The sequence below is a fragment of the Vanessa atalanta genome, chromosome 1 (assembly GCF_905147765.1).
Source record: "Vanessa atalanta chromosome 1, ilVanAtal1.2, whole genome shotgun sequence".
NCBI lineage: Eukaryota > Metazoa > Arthropoda > Insecta > Lepidoptera > Nymphalidae > Vanessa > Vanessa atalanta.
Genome location: NC_061871.1, coordinates 8,081,934 through 8,104,849, shown reverse-complemented (window position 1 = coordinate 8,104,849; position 22,916 = coordinate 8,081,934). Strand labels below are relative to the sequence as shown.

General features: G+C 31.8%; 2 protein-coding genes across 2 annotated transcripts; one reads left to right on the top strand and one right to left on the bottom strand.

Moving 5' to 3' along the window:
• Positions 1–940: 940 nt before the first annotated feature.
• Positions 941–3,192, bottom strand: LOC125064528 (60S ribosomal protein L19). The gene is made up of 5 exons (XM_047671628.1): positions 3,105–3,192; positions 2,805–2,911; positions 2,179–2,342; positions 1,441–1,631; positions 941–1,129 (listed from the first exon to the last, which is right to left on the bottom strand). The coding sequence occupies exons 1-5, from the start codon at positions 3,107–3,109 to the stop codon at positions 994–996; spliced, it is 603 nt and encodes a 200-aa protein (XP_047527584.1). The 5' UTR covers positions 3,110–3,192; the 3' UTR covers positions 941–993.
• Positions 3,193–4,065: 873 nt separating this feature from the next.
• LOC125064732 (probable peroxisomal acyl-coenzyme A oxidase 1) lies at positions 4,066–22,916 on the top strand. The gene is made up of 13 exons (XM_047671925.1): positions 4,066–4,384; positions 5,561–5,720; positions 7,855–8,023; positions 8,224–8,347; positions 15,673–15,917; positions 18,411–18,571; positions 19,033–19,195; positions 19,890–20,080; positions 20,416–20,568; positions 20,702–20,807; positions 21,192–21,344; positions 21,674–21,790; positions 22,064–22,916. Exons 1-13 carry the CDS (start codon positions 4,264–4,266, stop codon positions 22,205–22,207), a joined length of 2,007 nt encoding a protein of 668 aa, XP_047527881.1. The 5' UTR covers positions 4,066–4,263; the 3' UTR covers positions 22,208–22,916.

Here is a 22,916-nt window from a genome sequence, read left to right as displayed (position 1 = left end):
AAGCCTTTTAGGCACTTTCACCTACTAAATTAAGCGAGTGTGCATAACACAACAGGGAACATAGTCGGCAACGTGTGAAATTTGAAGTTAAATATGCCTGACATGTTAGCTGCGTTGTCAAGTGATTATGATCAGATGATCAACACAGTCGGTCATAAACCACAGGATATTACATATTAAAAAAAATTAAGCATAATAGGAATTCATGGTTTATTAAGATGGATTGAGTCTTTTCTAGAAAACCGTTAACAATTAGTTAATATTCGTGGTTTCAAGTCAGCAAAAAATGTGGTAGCTTATACTGTTTGTTTCCCTAATAGTGTAAAGTAAAGTTCTCAAGCTCCGGAAACGTCCACATCTACTCCGGAAGCGCTTCTGCTCGTAGCACCGCGAATTAACATCGCGAGTGATTGCGAGACGTCCCACGTCAGGGGTTAATATGTATGGTGTGTAATATCCTACGAAGGCAGCGTTCGAGGTAGTAATACCATCGTCTCTATCGAAATATTAATCGTACTTTTATATTGAATGAACTTTTTCTCCAATCATATAGAGTGCACACATCTTGTAATTTCTATATACATATAATAAAGCTGATTAGAATGTTAATTTTTTTGGTATGATCTTATCTCTAGAACTACCAGTCTTATTTGAAAAATTCAACACCTTGCATCGTGCTACGGCCCGAGGTTGGAGCAGGAACTTCTAACTTTATTAAGAAATCAAATATGGCATGCAATTATCCCAGCCAATACATGGCATTAGAAACTCCATATCTCAAATATAAAATAAATGAATTCTGGAATTTATTTATTTTATATTTGATTGAGATTGCTTAGTGCAATCCCATTTAGGTAGGTACGGCTCAGTCAGGTCGGCTTACAAAGCTTATAGAAAACCTTAGATTTCAAGCAAATGGGATAACATTAAAACACAGAGCTGGACCCAATAGCATTTATTGGATCATTTTTTATAATATTTAAACTATAAAGTTCACTTCTTGGCTGTGACGGCGGCCTCGTCCTCTCTCGCGAAGGTCTGCAGCAGCTCCTCCTTCTTGGCGGCGATGCGCTCCTCGCGGCGCTTGCGAGCTTCCTTCACTCTGTTACGACGAGCCTCGGCCTGGTCGCTGTAACAATCAAGAACCATAAACTTTTGTAGTCTTTTTACATTATAAGCATAATAAAAATAAAACACAAATCAAACAGGTGCAATTTCACTTGTTGATTCCATCATATTACTATTTAAAGCACTAATATTTAAAAATTGTTTAAATGTTTTACAAGCAAACATTCAAATTAATAAGAAAATATAATTTTAAATATTTGAAATAGGTCTACAAATGTCTCATATAAAAAAAAAAATAATACTAGTGAGTATTACTTGGATTATGTTGATTCTAGTAAGAAATAGAAGCAATTTCTTTGAAATATTATATACCTTAACATCTTAGTCCTAGCCTTTTCAGCCTTCTTCCTGTGGATGTACTCCATAAGCACACGCTTGTTCTTGAACACATTACCCTTCGCCTTCATGTACAAAGCATGGTAAAGATGTCTGTCAATTTTCTTTGCTGTTCTGTACTTGAGGAGCAGCTTACGAAGTACCCTTTGCCTTTGTACCCATAGTTCCTAGAAAATATTTAACTATAACTCTACTATTGACTATTTGATCATATTTAAATAATGTTTCTACATAAATAAAAAATTAATTCCTATATTTATTTAAGTTTTATAGTAAAACTGTTTGTATAAAAAAACAAACAGTATGTAATATTCAATAGACGTATAAAATAAAAAATAACATGATGAATAGTAATATGTGTTATAGAAGCAGTTTCAAATAAACAGATACAAAAAAAAGTATCAATAAATTATTTTCGGCTTAAATATAGCTGAATTAAATTTTATAAGAAATATATGCTATTACGACGATTATAATATTACGACGACCTCCGTGGTCGAGTAGTGTGTACACTGGTTTTCATGGGTACGCCACTCCGAGGACCCGGGTTCGATTCCCGGCCGAGTCGATGTAGAAAAAATCATTAGTTTTCTATGTTGTCTTGGGTCTGGGTGTTTGTGGTACCGTCGTTACTTCTGATTTCCATAACACAAGTGCTTTAGCTACTTACATTGGGATCAGAGTAATGTATGTGATGTTGTCCAATATACTCACTTTTTGAGGCATACGTGCATTGGCTGTACCTCTTCTTTTACCAAAGCCACAGTGACGACCTTTTCTTCTCGCCTCAGTGTTCTTGCGGACACGAGCACGTGAATGTACAGCAACGGGCTTCTTGATGACGAGACCATCCTTTATCATCTTACGGATGTTCTGTCCTGAAATATTTTATTTCAATGCTTGTAAGTTATAATTTCAGCTTAAATTTTTTCAAATAAACTTAATACCTCAAATGCTAAGTAGAATTTAAAGTTCTATTTTATTGAAGTATAAAATTAAAAACAAATATCCACCCCTATTTTTTTTATATTGTGATTACAATATGTTACTGTTTAACATGTTTATTTTACTTATAAAAATAATGAATTTATACTACATTTTATATTTTACAGTTACAATTGATTCACTGTTGAGAACTTAGTTGACCATATTATAGCTGTTGTACAGAAAATTGTAGATATTTGAATGATCACTTAAAAATGTTTCGAATAAAATTAAATTTAAAATGTGTAACTTATGTGCATCCATTTCAACACATATAAAAGCTCAGATGCCAAACATTTAACAAGTACGAACATTATCGTACCGTATCATTTTAATATATCACCAGAACTACTTACGGGAGTTGGTGTTAGCGATTTCATTGATCTCGTTGGGATCCAACCACACCTTCTTTTTACCGCATCGCATAACAGAGGCTGCAAGCCTCTTCTGTAGTTTTAAGGAACTGCAAATCAAAAAATATTTTTGTAGACCACATGGCTGCCTAGAGTGAAATTGTTGACAATCACATTTTCCTAAATTTTGCACATTTCCTATGTAAAAATATATTTAACGAGTGCCGAATCATTTAAGTATTAAAATAAGACCAAATTGTATGCAATATATAATGAAAATCTTTTTTAATTTGTTAAACTAACCTCATCGTGACACGGTGAGTTCCAGCGCTTACAAGAAAGAAATATGGCGCCTTTGGAATAGATAACCTAAGCGGAACAGATACTTGAACATATACGTCAACATACTTAAGGCAGATTCACACATTCAATATTATTTTGTATACATGTTTCTTATTATTAAAATAATTATATATATAATTTAAATTTATTTATTTTATTAATTATGTTCAATTAATAAAATAAATAAATTAAAATTATATAATATTTATAATATTTCAATATTTCAATATCTGGAAAAATTTGTAACTATGATTTTCTTCCGCTACTTCATGATAAATATTTTTTTAGATTTGAGAATTTTAATTTAAAAATAAAATACTTAAAAAGTAAGAAAATTAAATAAATAATACATATGTTTTAAGAAATTTATACAAGCCCTCATCGTTATTTTATTTATACACTTTATTCTATATTGAATTATGTATAAATGCAAATATATATTATATAACATTTGAAAGAGGATGAGAAATCTATAAAAATCAATAAATTTTTCGAAATAAAAAACATTGTAGTTCACGAAATTTTGTCTAGAATATTTCTAGATTTCATGGTTATTGGTTTGACAAATGTCAGCTTCTCGATCTCGAATTCTCGACTGCTAAAATGTCAATTATATGCATAATTTTATATTTTGGTATTAAATATTATATGATTACTTAATCATTTGTTAATTATTTATCATATGATTTTTTTTTTTCATTTGATTTATCGAACCTTTATATTAATATCTGTATGTACAAAATCTTTTATGTACCTATTATCTTTAAACCAATTAAATTGTTAAAATAAGAAAGATGTAATAATTAAACTATCTTCTAAATGAATATAATAAATAAGATAAACACGGTTCAGGCCAATGTCCCTTTAGATAATATACAATTATAGGCGCGCAATCAGCTTAAAGTCTAATTGCGCGAAACGTCATATTTGTGCTATATGCAAAGTTGCAAACTGGTTTGAGTGTTTCAACAAACAAGTTTTCTCGACAAGTCTGTACATCAATTATAATTCAGTCGGTGTTTGGACACAGTGTTGTGTACTTGCATTGTGTTTTTAAATTGTTTTTGCTCTTCGTACGGATCATTTAATATTGAAAAACATAACATTTATTTTTTTTAAAATGTCGACAAAAATAAATCCTGACTTACAAAAAGAAAGGGACCAATGCACATTTGATGTAACGGAACTAACAAATTTAATTGATGGAGGTGTTGAGAAGACTGAGGAAAGAAAAAAAAGAGGTAAACTGTTAGAGATTAAGTGTGATTTTTACACTTTGTCTTATCTTATATTTTGTATTTCTCAATTACTGTGCCTTATTTATTAAACACAATGAGTTGGATAATGATATACATAATAGTTAAGTTTAGATTTAGAAAGTTTAAATCATTCTTTTAAATTAGAAATTATAATAATATTTCATATGAAACTTTTAAACATTCTATGTGAATAAAAAATATTTTACTGAAAATTTACTATTAAAGTTATTAAAAAAATTAAATGCAAGTCCACAAAGTAAATTGCGTGGCTCAACCAATAATTTGTTGGTGACAATTTAGTGGCATTTACCCTTGCTACAATGTTGTGAAATTCTTGTTGACTTTCCAATAAGTTTATAATTTGATTTGATATTTTATCTTAAGTTTATAAACAAGTTCAACACAGACATTCATGTTGAATGTTATATATACTTGTATATCATGCAAAGAATTATCTTTTGAAACCCAATCATATTTTTACATCCTGATCAATTTTATCTCGCTAATTATTTAATTGTTATCATGGTAATTTTTTAATTATTCCAAATATACAAAAACTTATCTCACTGATATCAAACATCAAACCAAAATTCACAATGGCTTTTGTTTTCAAGGAAAGTCTAGTGATTAATTGATTCTTATGTTTTATATACTCTTTTAACTAGCACAAATGTAAAGCCATTTCTTTAACACTTTATACAGGGTCTGAAAGTATTAAGAAGAGATAAGTACTCGTTAATTGACGGATAATTATATGTAATTAGAATTAAGTTGGCAGGTTTTTAATTTAAATATTTTCAATACAATCAAAATATATTAAAATATAATTTAAATAAAATATAATTTTTTAATTGTATTTATGTTTTGTGTATTTTGGTATTCTAAGTCAGTACTAAATTATAAGAAAAAAAAAAAAGTACATTAACTGGATCGAAAGTGGTACCTTTGCCAATAGATTGTGGCATTGAAATATAAACAATTGTCCAATAATCATTCCAAGTATGAGATATAATTATAGATCTTTAAAGCCTGTGATTACACTATGTTACTGGGTGAGTAAGTCAGTGTACATCGAACAGGGACCTAGAATTTTTTATGACATATGATAACTTTCATCATCAAGTTTAACAAACACATGAATTATAAATTGGTTTTTAGAGGAAATGGCTCTTAAAGAAAACATTCACAATGACGATGTACCATCGGTATATTTAAGTCATAAGGAGAAGTATGAACTGGCTGTGAAAAAGGCTTGTCTATTATTTAAGATGATTCGGAAATTACAGGAGGAAGAGAATGCTGGAATGGAAAATTATATGTAAGTTATTTACAGTGCTTACATTATCTCTAGGTGGGTGTTTGTGTTATAACTGATTTTTTAAAGCCTTAGTCAACTGTACTTGTATAATTTTAAACTCCGAGACACAATTGTAATATGGTGAGAAACCACCTATTTTTTACATATTTCTTTATTTTAAGCTGTGTTACATAGTCGATTTGCATTAAAAGTGTTAATTATGAAGTTTTTAATACTTTTACGAAAAACGTTGGAATGTTTTTTGTAAAATCCCGGTCGGCGTCGTTGACCACAGTTGATGTTCGGTTGGGGAAGACTAAAATTTCCCATTAATCCATTTCTAAATCCATAAGGTGGGGGGGGGGGTCTTTTGAAGTAGTATACATGAAAAATTTGCGTTTTTGATTATTTCGACGCTTGCACAAACAGACACACACGCATACATATGTACTAATTTCTGAATAAAAAATAACCCTTTTCTTTATTTTACTGAAAAAACACCTCGCGTCGTGCGATCAGGACTAGCTGGTCCTCAGAATGCAAAAACGATACAATGTATGATTAAAAAAATTAACATTCATAACAATTAATGTTAACATAACTATGTAGTCGTGATATGAATTTCTTATTGTGATACCTTCTAAGAAACGGCTCAAATATCTGTGAGTAGGAAATGTATTCAACAGTCATGGGTGCGTTCAGAGCAACTATTCTGGGTTACAAGAGCCACTGACTTAGTTAATATGTTACGAAACGAGCGCGTTTTGATTATATAATTACATGAATTTTTGTTATACATACATAAGTTTATATATTTAAGTTATTTATTTTTCTTGTCAAGTTTTAGAATAAGAAGATTGTATTTTTTGTAGAAGCCGTTGATCCTACTTGCCTTAGTCTATAACATTAATTGGCAGATCAGATTTAATTAAGAGTTTCCGTAATCTAAGAGCAACATTCGTAACTATTTGAAATTGGTTACTTGACTCTGTGCACATGGGTAGGTACCACACTTATAGAGTTCCGGTTTGAAGGGTGAGTGAGCCAATGTAAATACATGCACAAGAGAAACAACAACTCAGTTCCCAAGATTGGTGGCCGTTAGTCGTAGCCTGGTTGATATTAAATACTACAAATGTTTTTTTTAATTGTTTAGGTAAATTCTAAAATTGACGTATTCAAACAAATAAACTCTTTTTTTTAAGTTAGTATACATTATTATCAACAACTTCTTTTATTGTCATTGCACAGCCAATCAGAGTAAGTATCCAAATTTGTCTTCGCCGTTACTATGATACACATACAGAGAACATTTTTTTCAGTCAACACAAACACTATTGAAATTCCAAAAAAATAAATTAATATATCAAAGTAATTTTCTGTAGCATTTCCCACTAGCGATGTCGCGAAAAATTTTACAAACTATGTAACAAATAATTGTAATACTCAGTAAAAAGTGATATAATCACAAATCGAAATCAAGCTCCTTATTCGAGTCACATGAAAAGGTTTTCATGAGATAAAATAAACTATTTTTTCATATACATACAACTCGTAACGATCAGCACAGTAGTTATTTTATAAATACAATTAAAGTATGTTAAAATGTATTTATACAAATAAATATTCGAGAACATATCCGCTGATAAATAATTGCATTGCGATTTGACTGTTCCAAAACAGTTATGGAGTTAATGTGATTATGCATATCATAATGAAAAAAAACTAATGCCTGTTCTTGGTCACACTTGGCTGAGATATTATTTTACTCTTAATTATAAATTCGTATTAGTTTTACGTTTAAACGTTGTTATTCACTTTATAGGTTTTTATTTTATAGGGAACCGTCGATATATTGTCAAGTGTCGCGCAAAAACATAGAGATGATTGGCAAATTCATAACATTCAAAATATTAATAATATTTGGATGTTTTCTCGCGATGTTCCTTTTATACCTAAGATTACAAATGTATTTTTAAATAGAAATCAACACACGAATACCATAAACCTACATCGCACGGTCTGAATCCGCGACATTCCTCCACTTGCCCAATTTACACCTCAACGCTATATCATCACAGTATGATAATATAAATGTACAAGGTATATATTATATATTGTTAGTATTAAAAAATATTTTTTTATGAATTCCTAGGGCAGTACTCGGGGGCAATTTAGGTTCTGCGATATTGAGCGACGGTTGTCCTCTCACACTGCACTATGTGATGTTTATACCGACTGTAATGGGTCAAGGAACTGTCGAACAGCAAGCCTACTGGATTGGAAGAGCCTTTAATCTTGACATTATAGGAACTTATGCGCAGGTATTATTTATCTTGATTATTTTATTAATTATTTTTTTTCTATACAAACGTTTTTACTATTAATTATTACAGGCCAAGTATTAACTAAACCGGTTTAATTAAATTCCGAATGTATTTAGTAACTTGATGCTATTATAAATTTATCCTCATGTATGTATGATATGGATCACATTAAATAAGTTGTTTTTTTTTTTTATTAGACGGAATTAGGACACGGTACTTTTATTCGTGGGTTGGAGACCACTGCCACATATGATCCTAGCACCAAGGAGTTTGTTCTCCACAGTCCCACGCTCACTTCCTACAAATGGTGGCCCGGCGGATGTAAGTATGAATATAATTTATTTTCATTAAAAGAACAACCTCAATTTGATTCATTTACTAAAACAAATAAAAAGTCAACTACAGAGAGGAAAATAACATTATTAGTCAAAATTAATAGCTAATTATTTAATAATAATAAATTAACTTTATTAAACTAACTAACTAATAATAAACTTACAATCGAATCAAAACTTTTATAAATAGCCTCTCCAACTAGTTAGTGTTATCAAATTATTGCACTGACTGACTGTCAATGTAATTTTGGACTTAGGAGGAATCTCTCCAGTAGATGCTATTAATAATAATAGTTAAAATTTAATTGTAATGTAAAATAAAACAATAAAATGGTACAAAGTGATTAAAATCCAATTATTTGCGAAGTAACACGCAATCATCGTCGAATCATTGACATTGAATTCAAATCGCAACTACCGCCTTTTTTTGCTAAATTATATATTTTAACATCTCATGCACAATATATGTATAGTCTGTACGTGAAACGATGAAAATCTGTTTAATTTCCGATTATTAATATTGTTTTCGGCTTTCTGTCAAAATTTTTACAACTTTATGAAATAAATTCCATGTTCCTATTAGGAATATACTTTTATATAACACTATCTGTCCCCCGCGGTTATGCAGTCTTTCGTATAGTTTACCACATTGTTTGACATTTATGGTCACCACTGCGCTCCAAACAGTTATAACGTTTAAAAATAGCCTAAAAAAATACCTTACTTAATAAATGGATAATCTAACGTATAAAAATATTCCAATCGGACGAGTAGATCTAAAGACTTCATTCATATTATATCTCGACCTCTAGTAAAGTAGGACTTTGTATAATTATCACAACGAGTTCATAGTCTTCTTTAGTTGTTATTTACGCTATAAACTGATTATTACTACAAAGACCCCTAGCATATATCTTACACTAACATAGCTTTCTGCACAAATATTACGTATACTAGTCAAAGAGAATGAGATTTAGATAGAATAATTACTTGTATTAATTACTTGTGAGTTAGCCAGTGTATTAAAACATCAAGGAATATAACACCTCTGATTATATTATGGTTAACGTTAATGCAAGAAAATGAATGAATGAAGATGTTGCAATGACGTCATCAAAAATGTTATGAAGAAATTACAAAGAATGAATTAAGTTGTCGTTAATTCACAACGTTACCAAGACAATCATCAATCAAAAACCAAGCCGAAATTACGGCTTGATTTTTGAAAATGATATATTTTAAACCTAAATAATTAAAATAAGTATACAAAATCTTCTGATTATATTATTAATAATTCGTATTTTATATATTATAAATTAATGCTTCTATATTACAATGCTAATTACATTATATAAAATTTCAAACAAAAGAGGATTTTTATTTTTGTCTGCAAGATAATATATGCAATTCGAGATGGCTGTCAGAAAATATTAATTTGCATTTATTTTAACGTCCGCTTTGGTTGAAACAAGGATTGGACAAGCAAGGGGCCATCTGAGGGTTAATGGTTTATGGTCACCACTGTCCATAGATATACCAACTTACTAACAATAATTTACCAACCTTAGGACCTAATGTGTCGTTTCTAAATTTACATATTGTGCTCAATAAAAACAATCTTGCTTACAAAAAATAGGTACCTAATATATCAAGCTCAGATATTTAACAAATTACGTTATAAATTTATTACTTACTGTTATTAATATATATCTCTTTTGTGCAAAATATTTTCCTATTATACAAGGAAATGTAGGCAAACATATAAAATACTAAATTAATTATAGTTGCGATGCCATCCTTCCCCGATGTATCGAGATCGAGTCCAACTCAATTCACGTAAGTCGAATTGAATCAACGTAATCCAAAACACAAATACGCCTTGACACATGTGCACCTAACCAGAAATACTAATGTAAAACTTTTTGGATAAATCATATTATTTTAACTCGTCAATGTATGATTTTCCTATATTTTATGTTATTTCTCGATAACGTGTCAACAGAATTAGATTTTTTTTTTAATTACAATCTAAATCAAAACAAACTTTATTCAAGTAGGCTTTTGCAAGCACTTTTGAATCGTCATTTCACAACTATATTAAGTGAAGCTAACCACCCTTATGTCATTCTTAGTTGTACTATATCAATAATTCTAACTACAGGATAAGTAAATACGAATAAACTACTTTAACATGATTGATGATCATTTATCAATACATTAAATAAAATCCGTTGTACGTATTGTACATTATGGATTCTTGAAATAAATTAATCGCATGAAATTTGTTTACCTTTTCTCCTTCTTCAATGGAGCAGGGTATAATAATGCAGCTTATTAACACTCACTTGTGACGTTCGCTCATTTCCCGATAACTTTATTCAAAATTAGCTCATCATCCGTTTAGCATCGACTTCAGACAATTTTATAGTACGTTTAATAAAAATGCCATTTGAATTATAATTTATCATTTATTGTTAATGTAAATTTTTCTCTTATTTCTTCTACAGCGATCATTTTTCATTGGACTTGTTTCGGTTTTTGCTTTGGAATCTAGAATAAAAACCGTATTTGTTGCCGTTAGTATTTACGGTAGTAATTGTTTTAATTGTTTTGTGTAAATTATGTTAATTGTTGTCTTAATCTGTCAGAAATTCAAATTGCGAAGTAGTAATTTCTATATTGCCTAAAAAAATATTTTTGAAAACCATTAATTTAAAATAGAGATAATGTGCTGATACGCTAAGACAATAATAATATGATAAGACAATCAATCAAAGTTAATCCCATATCATTTAAGTTGTAGAATTACTTAATATTGTTATTTTTGTTGGACCTAACATAATGTAACTTCAAATTATATTTTTAATATATGTTAGGATCAAAACAGATAATTATGTTTTTGATAGTAGAGTTATGTGCAAGTCCTTCTGGGTAACTTCGACTATTCTAACTAACTTTGACAGAACCACAACTCGAGCGTTTGTTGTATATGCTCAACTGAACGGCAACAATTACGTTTCGATTTGATTGCGATAAACTGACAAATTTGTTATTTGGGACTCCACATAAACAATTATGTCATCGCAACTGATTCAACATATATGTCGGAGAAGCAGGATGCCGAACAGTTGTGTTCGGGATTGATCCGACATTTGGAAGACTATGTGGGCGTGCAATGGAGATATTCACAAAATAAAACGTATTTAATATCGTCTAATCACTGTATTAATTGATACAATAATCGTACACCGCAATAATATCAAAGGATTACAATAATTCATCTCGATTAAGAGCAAATGGGTTTGCAAGCAACCATCGCATTCGAGAAGCTTGTCAAAACATCACGACTCGCGTTGCCATGACGCTTACAACTCCATTCGGGGTGACCCGCTCTTATAAGTAAATCAGCCATCAAACATTATTGCCAACTACTCGATTCATTAATTATCCAAATTAACAACTAAAGTAACCACGCTCCGATACGGCCATCCTGAACTATCACACGTCCTCGTGTGTCTCGTTGCTGTAAACCTCCTCGTCTGTAAACAATGAAACAACAAATGTACACATCATAACACGCTTGGCCATTCTGACCACCACACGATGAATATTATAACCTTCCATGCTATCTCAATAGCATAATATTCTCTAGCAGCATAACTTTACAAGGTAAGCGACCAGCAAGACCACCAAGGTCTATGTACGCCACTCAGTCAATCTCTTGCCACCAAGGCTGTCATTTGCCACCAAGGCCAATTTTGTCACCAAGTCAATCTCTAGTAGGGTCACTATGCTACGCTTTCTCTTACCAAGTAATTTGTTAACACCGAAATCAAAACAAAATGAAAACTGCCCACCGTTTTTAATAGAAAATAGACCTAGAGCTGGCTTCATGGTGCAGATATCCACTCGACATTTCATAACCGGCTCGCTTGTTTTGTTTTCCCTTCTTCGCACAACGCGTCGATATGTGGCTTCGCTCGCCGCAGGAAAAACACGTCAGCGCGGATGCTTTCTTCGAGACGTCCTTTGTATTTCTTGCTTGCTTGAGCTGTGGCATTCGTAGCCTGCTGCGTGAGCCTGCGTAGTCTGATATGTGTTCTGATCCCACTTCTGATGTCGGAGAAGCAGGATGCCGAACAGTTGTGTTCGGGATTGATCCGACATTTGGAAGACTATGTGGGCGTGCAATGGAGATATTCACAAAATAAAACGTATTTAATATCGTCTAATCACTGTATTAATTGATACAATAATCGTACACCGCAATAATATCAAAGGATTACAATAATTCATCTCGATTAAGAGCAAATGGGTTTGCAAGCAACCATCGCATTCGAGAAGCTTGTCAAAACATCACGACTCGCGTTGCCATGACGCTTACAACTCCATTCGGGGTGACCCGCTCTTATAAGTAAATCAGCCATCAAACATTATTGCCAACTACTCGATTCATTAATTATCCAAATTAACAACTAAAGTAACCACGCTCCGATATATATAATTTCAAATCCGTAGAATGGGGGAAAATTGGTTCTAATTCAGTAAGATTTGAACTAAACAAACAAACATTGCAAGTTACTACTAAGAGCTTGTGATAAATACTTATGTGACATTGAATTACGTTGTTTAACATTATTTTTTTTATAAAATCTTTGATAATTAGATTATGTGTTAAGTTAAAGCGATATATATCAAATTTGTTGCTATCGCGTTCATAGTTTACGTAACATTCGATTAATTTATACAAAACACCAATGAACTTGTCTACAATGTTAATATTCTTGATGTATATAGTTACTGTTAAATAAGCAGAACACAAATATTTAAAAATTGAAATTAACCATGCAAGTTTTTATGACATTTATATTCAAGTATTACCTACTGCATACAAATCTCATTAAAGTTTACGTATGTTAACCGTTTATGTTTGTTATAATAAGATAAGACATTCAAAAATATATGTTTCATTTTTCTAAAATATAAAAACTTAGTAAAACTATTACAATCTATCAGAGACTCGTTATAAATAATTTGTATCAAAGAATTTTATATTTCCAATAGCATAAGAAAGTGTACAGTATACTAAATTTGAAATAAGTATAATCCATCCTAGTCATATAATACAGACATACATATGGAATGATATGGAAAATTCCAGAGAATTCATATCAATACAGAGACCAATATATTATTGTACAATTTAATGTTTAATAATCTTGTTTCGATTAAAATAATTCCCAGACGTTATCTAGTATTAATCGTAGCAAATAGAAAATCAATCATTTACCTATGATAATTAGTTAATCAGTAATTCTTATCACTATTCGATAAAATATATAAATATAATTTGTATATTTACAGCAGGGTTGTAATTCTCTGAAGGATTTGTAAATGATTTTTTCCCAAGAATAAATCACATTTAAACAAAAAAGCAACACCGTACAATGGCGGTCCTATCGCTAACAAAATGGTCTCAACCAGACAACCTTTAGACTCTTATTGATAAACTGAGAAAGTATTGATTAGATAAATACAATCATATGAGCCGCGGGCGTCTAATATTTGAACTATATATATAGTTCAAATAGTTGACGCGTCTTCACTCGTGTTTTAAGGGGTGGTCGTCAAGTATTAGACTTAAAAAGTACCCTATATCTTGTTTTGGAGTTCACACTTGCTTTATACCCAATTTATTAACTTAGATTCATTGGTTTGGCCGTGAAAGAACAACAGACATACAGACACACAGAGTAACTTTCGCATTTATAATATTAGTAAAGATGAAATTCCAATACACAAACATATATATAAATACGCAAAGCATATCATATACTTTAACAGACATAGAATATCATACAAGAAGCAGCCTAGTCAGATTTTAAATGTCTAGAACTTATAAAACGTATGTAAATGTCCAGTTTTCAAATTATATTGTTACAGCGAATAAATAATAATTCATTATAAATAATCTATCGAGATACGAAAGCAAACTTATCTAAGCAAATAACTACAAAAGCAAAAATACTACTATTCCAATCGAAGAAATAAAAATTATGGATTTATATATTTTTATTTATAATACAACACTATTCCACTTAACTATTTATATACACTTTAATTTTGCTTCCAAAATTCCCATAATAGTTTCTTTTCGTCGTTCAAAACGCCAAATAATGAATAACATTACTATTCAAGCTTTCGTCCAATGACATCGCGTCAAATGTGTATTTGCTTTTTGTGCTCTTTAAGTTGGAATAGGCTATACACGCATGTATTCTTGACTAAATAGACACCACTGGTGTGGATAGGGTTAAAGGATACAGGCGTTAAAAATATACAGGTATTTTATTAGATTGATCGTATATTGTTTTTGATAAATGAATCAAAAATATAAATCAAAACAGACTTTATTCAAGTATCCTAATTTTATAGGATTCAATTAAATTTAGCTACCCGGTGGTATAGCATTACATTTACATATGTGACAACTACATTATTATATTTAACAGCCGGAGCTTAACTTAAACAGAATAAAATAAAATTGAAACGACTATTAACTACGTTCAATTCAATTAGAAATATATTTTTTGAAAGACTATCAACATTACCGCAATATGAATATACAATATGTTTTAGAATTACTTTATTTAAATTAAATAGCTACCAAAAACTGCTAAATGCTTAATTAAATGTTATGTTCATGTTTTTTCGACAACTTAAAATTGGGAAATATAATAATAGTACTTTGCCTACGTTCGTTACGAAAGCGCCCTATCCAGTTTAGTTTTTCCTTCGAATAGATTAATATTGATAAAAAAATTGTAATTATTTTAAAAACTTACCGAATAATATTATTATCACGGAATTGGTTTCCTACAAAAACATATCTATATACTTACTTAATTTATACACAAAGGTTATTCATAGCATTTAATTTTAAACTAAATATTCAATATACAATTTTGAATAAATACGAACTTTAGTTTTAAGCGTTTTTTTATTCCTTTCGTTATTGTATATTATAATTATATATTTTGATCACCGTTCTGGCGTCAGAAAGTTTATTGAGTAACAAAACCACATACGCTTATTTTTAAAAGAAAAATCGTATATCTGTTATTATATTTTTTATATATCTGAAGAGATTCGGCATGTATCGTAAAGATGTAGACATGACATACGGTTGTCCTAATGTCTTATTTTGTAGTAATTGTAAAAGAGCCAAAAATACTTGTTTTTTACAAGACCTACTAACTTTTAAATTAAATATTTCCTTTAAAATAACCGTTTAAAAATCTTACATTTCAGTGGCCCACACCGCGAATTATTGTATTGTCATGGCCCAGCTTTACACAAAAGGAAAATGCCATGGAATCCATCCATTCATTGTTCAGCTCCGCGATGAAGAAAATCACATGCCGCTGCCTGGCATCAAGGTTGGCGAAATTGGAGCCAAGCTTGGTATGAACGGAACAAACAACGGATTCTTAGGCTTCGATAAAGTGCGCATACCTAGAGATTACATGCTAATGAAGAATTCGAAGGTCTTAGAGGTCAGTAACACCTATTTGTACCTAGGTTTCGGTTAAAACGATTATTATAATAAATAATCTTAACTTTTATAGAAACATTTATTGACTCTGCTTAATTATGTTGGTAATGAATTAATTTATTATATTATTTACCAAACTTATTACTTTGATATTGAGCCTCAATATCTGTATACATCTGTATATATCTGTACATAACTATGGTAACTAAATTTAAACGCTCTACATTTAAATTGTTGTATCCTCTACAAAAAGTCAATTTTGAGAAACAATATTGTTTATAAACGCAACCGGAGACAGTTCTACTAACTTATAACGGTTATGATACGTTCCCGATTCTATTCCGATCCAATTACGACAATTACTCACAAAAATAAACCTCACCTTATATTTCATGCATTTCCTAATAACTCAGCTATATTGTTCAATACTAATAGTTTATGATAAATATATTTTTATTTATAACACAATACTATTACACTTACCTACTTATATCCACTTTAATTTTACTTCCAAATTTTCGATACCAGCTTCGTCGACTTTCAAAACGCCATTTTTGCACAAATCCATAGTGAATATCATAGATTAATCAAGCTCTCGACCAATGATATCGCGTCAATTTGCTGTCAAATTTTGTTTATTTGGCTTCTCTCCTCTTATGGTTGGAATAGAATATATGTGTATCGCTTACGGTACGGACGCGATTATATTTCGATCTAACTTCAACGGAACTGTAACTGGATTTTTGTATAAATATAATAAAAAAATGGCTGAACGGCAACAATTACATGTCGATTCGATTGTGACAAATTGACAATTCGATATTAGAATTGGCGCCCTGTACTTAAAGTTCTATTACATTTATACAAAGTGCTTCGTACGAAGAAATAACTTACATTATAAATATTAAAATGCTTTCAATTAGTATAGGAAACTTATCGTGCATTTTTTAAATACATATTTAGCATTTTTTTGTGTTTACAAATGTTTTATATTTTTAGAGGCCCAACAATCAACATAAATACAGGTTTTTGTTGGAATAAAAAATATAGCAATTACAGAAATACCTAAAAATAAATATATGATAATATATCTAAAATAAACTTTTTATGACTGAACGTAGAAGACTTGAGAATTATTCATAAATTCATAGTTGTTAATGTTTATGTAACCTAAGGTCAAGGTACGAATATTACTTTGAATAATTCCTTCTCTTGTTCAATACAATTCATGCTAGTTAAGCTATATTTGAATAACATTTTATACATCACACTATATTACCGCCTCGAATCACGAAGGCTCGCCCCTCCACGGTAAATTATCGCCGTGCATTAGTGTGAGTGTCGCTTATACTAACAAATTGTCTCAGTGTGAGTGAGATGACTAATTTCAAAATAAAGACAAAGATTATATTTCAAACAAAGATGCACCCGGCCCTCGCCCTGGTGAGTGAACAAATGTATAATTATATATAATCTGTAATGTAATGTAATTATATATAAAATACGTCTGTTCACTCTCTATGCATGTAATCATATACATTTAAATTTGCTACTAAATATGTAGATTGTAGGTACATACATAGTATTATATATTTATTTTTGAGAAAGTATTTGTTAGTTGATTTCTAATCTTTTAAAAAAATAAATTAAACTATATTGTGATTATACAATTGTACAGATTTTATTTACAATTAAAGACTACACTGTAACCTTGACTTTAATAAGCCACTTTTAAGAATATTTTGAACTCTTATTACAATACATACAAGTATATAAGAACGCGAACAAATCTTTGGATCCTCGAATTTTAGTAGAAGCCGTACTGGCAATATAATATTTATAAAATTATTCATGATCAATTTCATTTCATGCCTTAAGAAAGTCTTAAGAATATCATAGTATTGTTGAATGTAATATTTTAATTAATTTTAAAACTAAAGTGTTCAGATATGGATCGGAGTAAACTTTTTAAATATGCTAATATATTTAAATTTAAATGAATATATTTCGTTGTAATTCACTACACAAATTGCGGCTTAATCATATTTACCAAATTGTTAACTACATTTTAATTATAAGAGTATATATTATTACGCAACAAATTTACAATAAGGAAACCTTATGTGTGTATAATTAATGAAACGATACAATAAACATGTGCTTATTCTTTTATTATAGATAATGATATCAATAATAATAATAAAAGGCGAGCAATAACACGTTTAAATATAGAACGTTTACATATAGTCACATATTCCTAAAAATACTCAACTTTATTAAATGACTAAGGCCTGGTGGTCTTATTATTACTTGTGGAAAATAATAGTTTATTTATGCTCGAGCTTTTTTCTCCGAACTCATTTATACATTGATTATCAATAATATTAATACTTTAATATTTACTAAATACATTTACATGTAGTGTTTCGTAAATTTTATAAGATAACTCAAATGTTCGTCGATCATTATACAAAGATAATTTGTTCCCAATTAGGACGGAACATACGTTAATTCTCCGAGTTCGAAGCTGACATACGGTACGATGATGTTTGTCCGCGTGATGCTGGTCAATGACATGTGCAACTACATGGCTAAAGCCGTTACCATAGCAACCAGATACTCGGCTGTGAGGAGACAGTCTCAGCCGAAACCCAAGTAAGATTATTTTATATGTAACATTATTAGATTTAATTGGGTATATGTTAAAAAATCATTTTTATAAACATTTTTTATGTTAATAATTCATCGTCAGGGCGGTTATTTTTTTATTATTTACATACTCGCTGAATATTTGAGTAAAATATACAATCTTAAATATTAAATAATTATTTAAGATTGTATATTTTACTCAATAATAAAAAATAAACAATTAAAAAACGTATCCTTCAAAAGAGAAGTCACATTGTGAACATTGCCAATGCAATATATTATAACAATAAATAATTTTACAAAAAAAAAAACTTTGAGTATCAGCTATATTAATAGCAAATTAGAAAAAAAAGCTTAAGCTCAGCTTTTAACGAATGATGTTTAATATTAAATTTAACATATTTATTATTGTCATATTTAATAAATAAAATAGTCACGAATGAATTCCATCCTAATGTTTATTACAGCGAGCCAGAACCGCAGATTCTGGACTACGTGACGCAGCAACATAAGCTGCTGATCGGCATCGCGTCCGTGTACGCGTTCCGCACCAGCGCCAACTGGCTGTGGCTCATGTACAACAACGTCACCGCGGAGCTGGAGGCCGGAGACATGGAGCGCCTGCCCGAGGTACGGAGACGGCGCCTGTACTAGCTGATCTATTACTTTTAGACTATTGCATCGCATCGATCAGTGCAAAGTGTGTTGAGAATAATTTTCCTTGTGAACTGCTTTCAGTTATCGTTCATATCCTATGTACTAGCTTATATTATAAATGCGAAAGTTTAGATTGATGTTAAGTATCAAACTCAATCACGCCAGAACGACTGAGTTCATTCAATTCATGTCTGAATTAAATTTGACATAGATTAACATAGATTACCTCTTGTGGACCCGGAAAAATGTACCTAACAGCTGCAGTTACACACTCGTGGGAAGAAGCTACGAAAGTAAGATGATGTCGTCATGGTGGCCAATCTCAAGGGAGGGCCAACTACGTCGGACATATATATAGTGCACTAGTATGTGCACTATTATATGTCCGACGTAAACACAGATGCATTCTATTCCTTCACTCTCATCCTATGCAAATCCGACTCGACCGGAAAGAGATCAGGCGCAGGACCAACGGCTTTCAAACTCCGGGATGTTACTGAAATTGTTTCGATAGAAAAACCCAATAACTTTTTATTGGCCTGACCTGGGTTTTGGATATAGGACCTCGGCATCTACCTCCTTCTATACCTACCTACCTTATATGCCACTGGACCGACGAGGCGGTCCCGCGGGTGTTCAGTGACCGCATCGCGTTACGTGTCGGCAGCTGCACGCGCTGTCGTGCTGCCTGAAGGCGGCCAGCACGGCGGACGCGGCCGCGTGCGTGGAGCGCTGCCGGCTCGCGTGCGGCGGCCACGGGTACATGCTGTCGTCCAACCTGCCGCTCACCTACGGCCTGGTCACCGCCGCCTGCACCTACGAGGGCGAGAACACCGTCATGCTGCTGCAGACCGCGAGGTGAGCCGCTGATGGAATGGATCATCTCCAGCGCTCAAATTTCAAATTTTCAGCGCAAAAATTGAGTATAAATAAATACTAATGGCTAAAGACTCGACTACATTTTAGACAAAGTCGATGATACCCAAATGATTCGTTACTGTTAATTTTTAGGATAGTATCTTCCGATTTCAGCCTAGGTGACCAATCTCTAGGCAGCTGTTTAGTGTTTTTGGCTAATACAGCCACAAACACTAAACAGTTGCCTAGAGAGGGATATTTCTTATCTGAGTAGATCCAGAACAAAAGCGCCGTAAGTCAGTGTAACGATTATATTGATGAGGGTATATTTTCAGGTTCCTGGTCAAAGCGTGGCAGCAGGCGGTCAGTGGGAACACTTTGACGCCCACAGTGTCGTATCTCGGAGACCTGCGTAATGGACGAAGATCTCCACCCTGGGACAATACCATCGAGGGTATAATTGCAGGTTTTCAGAGGGTTGCCGCCGGGTTAGTGTTTTATTCAATCGTATTCGTCATATTTTTAAAAAAAATCTTTATAGCAACTAACCAAACCATTCAATTACATTTATGTTATATAATGATTACAAAATTTTCGTAATTAATTTAAATAAATTTCTAGTAAAATCGGTCAGTGTGTGGCGCAAATTGAAAAACGTCAGAAAAGCGGCATGTCGTACGAAGACGCATGGAACATGACATCTGTCCAGCTCACGTCGGCTTCTGAGGTACAGCTATTTTGATTTATACTTTCATTAAAAAAATCTATGTCTGGATTTGAAACTCCACTCTGCACCCTTCGAGTATTAGGCCGATGATAGGTCTTACGGTTATTTGGCTTGTAGAGATTCCCAATCTTATTCACAAAATACACATAACATTATTGCTTCAACTGCATTCACGTAGACTACGAACCAGAATTTATCTCCAGTCAATCATTATAAGTATAATAACTTGTTTACAAAACTTACCTCCTCGTAGTATCAGTATGACGTCACCTTCGCTGTGCGATAAAACGTCAACCATCTACTGGCCGGGTGTACGCAGATTTTTATTATAGCTATATGTATAATTCGACCAATCACGAGATAACGCTCGGCGGCGTCCCGCAGGCGCACTGCCGCGCGATCCTGCTGGCGACGTACTTCCAGGAGACGGAGCAGCGCGCGGGCGGCGTGTCGCCGGCGCTGCGGCGCGCGCTGCGCCAGCTCGTCGACCTGTACGTCGTGTACTGGGCGCTGCAGACGCTCGGCGACCTGCTGCGGGTGCGTGCTCACCTTACTATATTTTACCGAAATGAGCCTTAGAGAGCGAGATTATCCTGTACATAGGTATATAGCACGCGTATCGTGGCCAAACGTCGCAGGTGCAAATATGGGAAAGCCCTACAGAGTATTCGTATACATCTCATTCATACATTCGTCTCTCACTCGGCAACTCTGATAGGAATTCAGCATGAGTTAAATTATTCTACATACATATATATCCGCCAGCATAGAGCAGTATGGACTCGAGACCGGCTGATGTCTCAGTTCTTCGACGGTCTATAATTTTCTCTCCCAATCTGTATTTTAAATTTTTTTATACTTTACAGTTCACATCGATATCTGAGCGCGACATAGAGCAGCTTCAAAACTGGTACGAAGATTTACTGGTACAACTACGCCCCAACGCTGTCGGTCTGGTTGATGCCTTTGACATCAGGGATGAGGTAAAAATGCTTACATATTAAATTATTCTACATTAAAATGATTTATATATTACGGGACCATTAATAATTCCTTATGTTGATATGTTTACAAGTGTCAGAAATGAAAGCGCAAGGTTGAGTCTAATGACCTAACTTCACATTCAGGTGGTTAAACGATATGCTCTCTTCAGTTTTTTGACTTTAATTATAAAACATTTGATAGTTATTAATTTAATTGCCAGATAAAAATGTTATTTAGCGTGAACTTGCTTTAATTTGTCAGTATATTTTTAGATCCTAAACTCAACGCTCGGTGCGTATGATGGTCGTGCTTACGAGCGTCTGATGGAAGAAGCTATGAAGAGTCCCCTCAATGCTGAACCTGTCAATAAAAGTTTCCACAGCTACCTCAAACCGCTCATGCAGGGCAAGCTGTGATATATTATAGTATAAGATATTTTAAATAAAATATGGTGCCTTGGGTGATATATACTGGCCATTAAATTTAAATGCATACATCACATACAAAATAATAAAACTATTAATTTTTAAGTTAAAAAGAATCATGACAATATTTCTAAGTATAAATAAGTTTATTCTAAAATTATATATGCTATTCATATTATAATAAATTTAATATATGTTTGTTATAAAAAAAACTATTCCAATTAAATTGTTGTCAATTTTTGTGTTTGCAATTACCTTTTTAGAAATTTACTGATAAAAACTTTTTTGACTTTTGAATGCAATTACTTAAAAATTGGCAATTTTTCATTATGAGGAAACTTTGTAATCTTTTATTTATTTAATTGATGTTAATTTTTGAAAGCAATGTATTTTAATATTTTCTGTTATTGTATATTTGACTGGCCAGGTAGTTTAATTATACTTAAATCTATTTTATACTTAGGGTAATATTGTAATCTAAGAATAGAATTTTTATGAGAGATTTTATACAAAATAATAATATATCATGTTTTACTTTTATAATGAAAGTAATTGGGTGGAGGCTAAATAACATTCCAAACATTGAAAATGTAGAGATTACACAGTATTATTTTAGTTCACCTTATTACTTTTTTCATGTTTTAAGAGATTGGTAAATCAAACATTTGTTTATAATGGAATAAAAGTTATTATTAATTTT

Excerpts from the sequence above, each read along its gene's own strand:
- LOC125064528 (XM_047671628.1), bottom strand. Across the intron at positions 2,343-2,804 it reads AATCGCTAACACCAACTCCC|GACAGAACATCCGTAAGATG; the intron begins GTAAGTAGTTCT and ends AAAATATTTCAG. Across the intron at positions 1,632-2,178 it reads ATGCACGTATGCCTCAAAAA|GAACTATGGGTACAAAGGCA; the intron begins GTGAGTATATTG and ends AATATTTTCTAG.
- LOC125064732 (XM_047671925.1), top strand. The coding sequence starts at position 4,264 with ATGTCGACAAAAATAAATCCTGACTTACAAAAAGAAAGGGACCAATGC. Across the intron at positions 8,348-15,672 it reads CAAATGGTGGCCCGGCGGAT|TGGCCCACACCGCGAATTAT; the intron begins GTAAGTATGAAT and ends CTTACATTTCAG. Across the intron at positions 20,808-21,191 it reads AGCTCACGTCGGCTTCTGAG|GCGCACTGCCGCGCGATCCT; the intron begins GTACAGCTATTT and ends GGCGTCCCGCAG.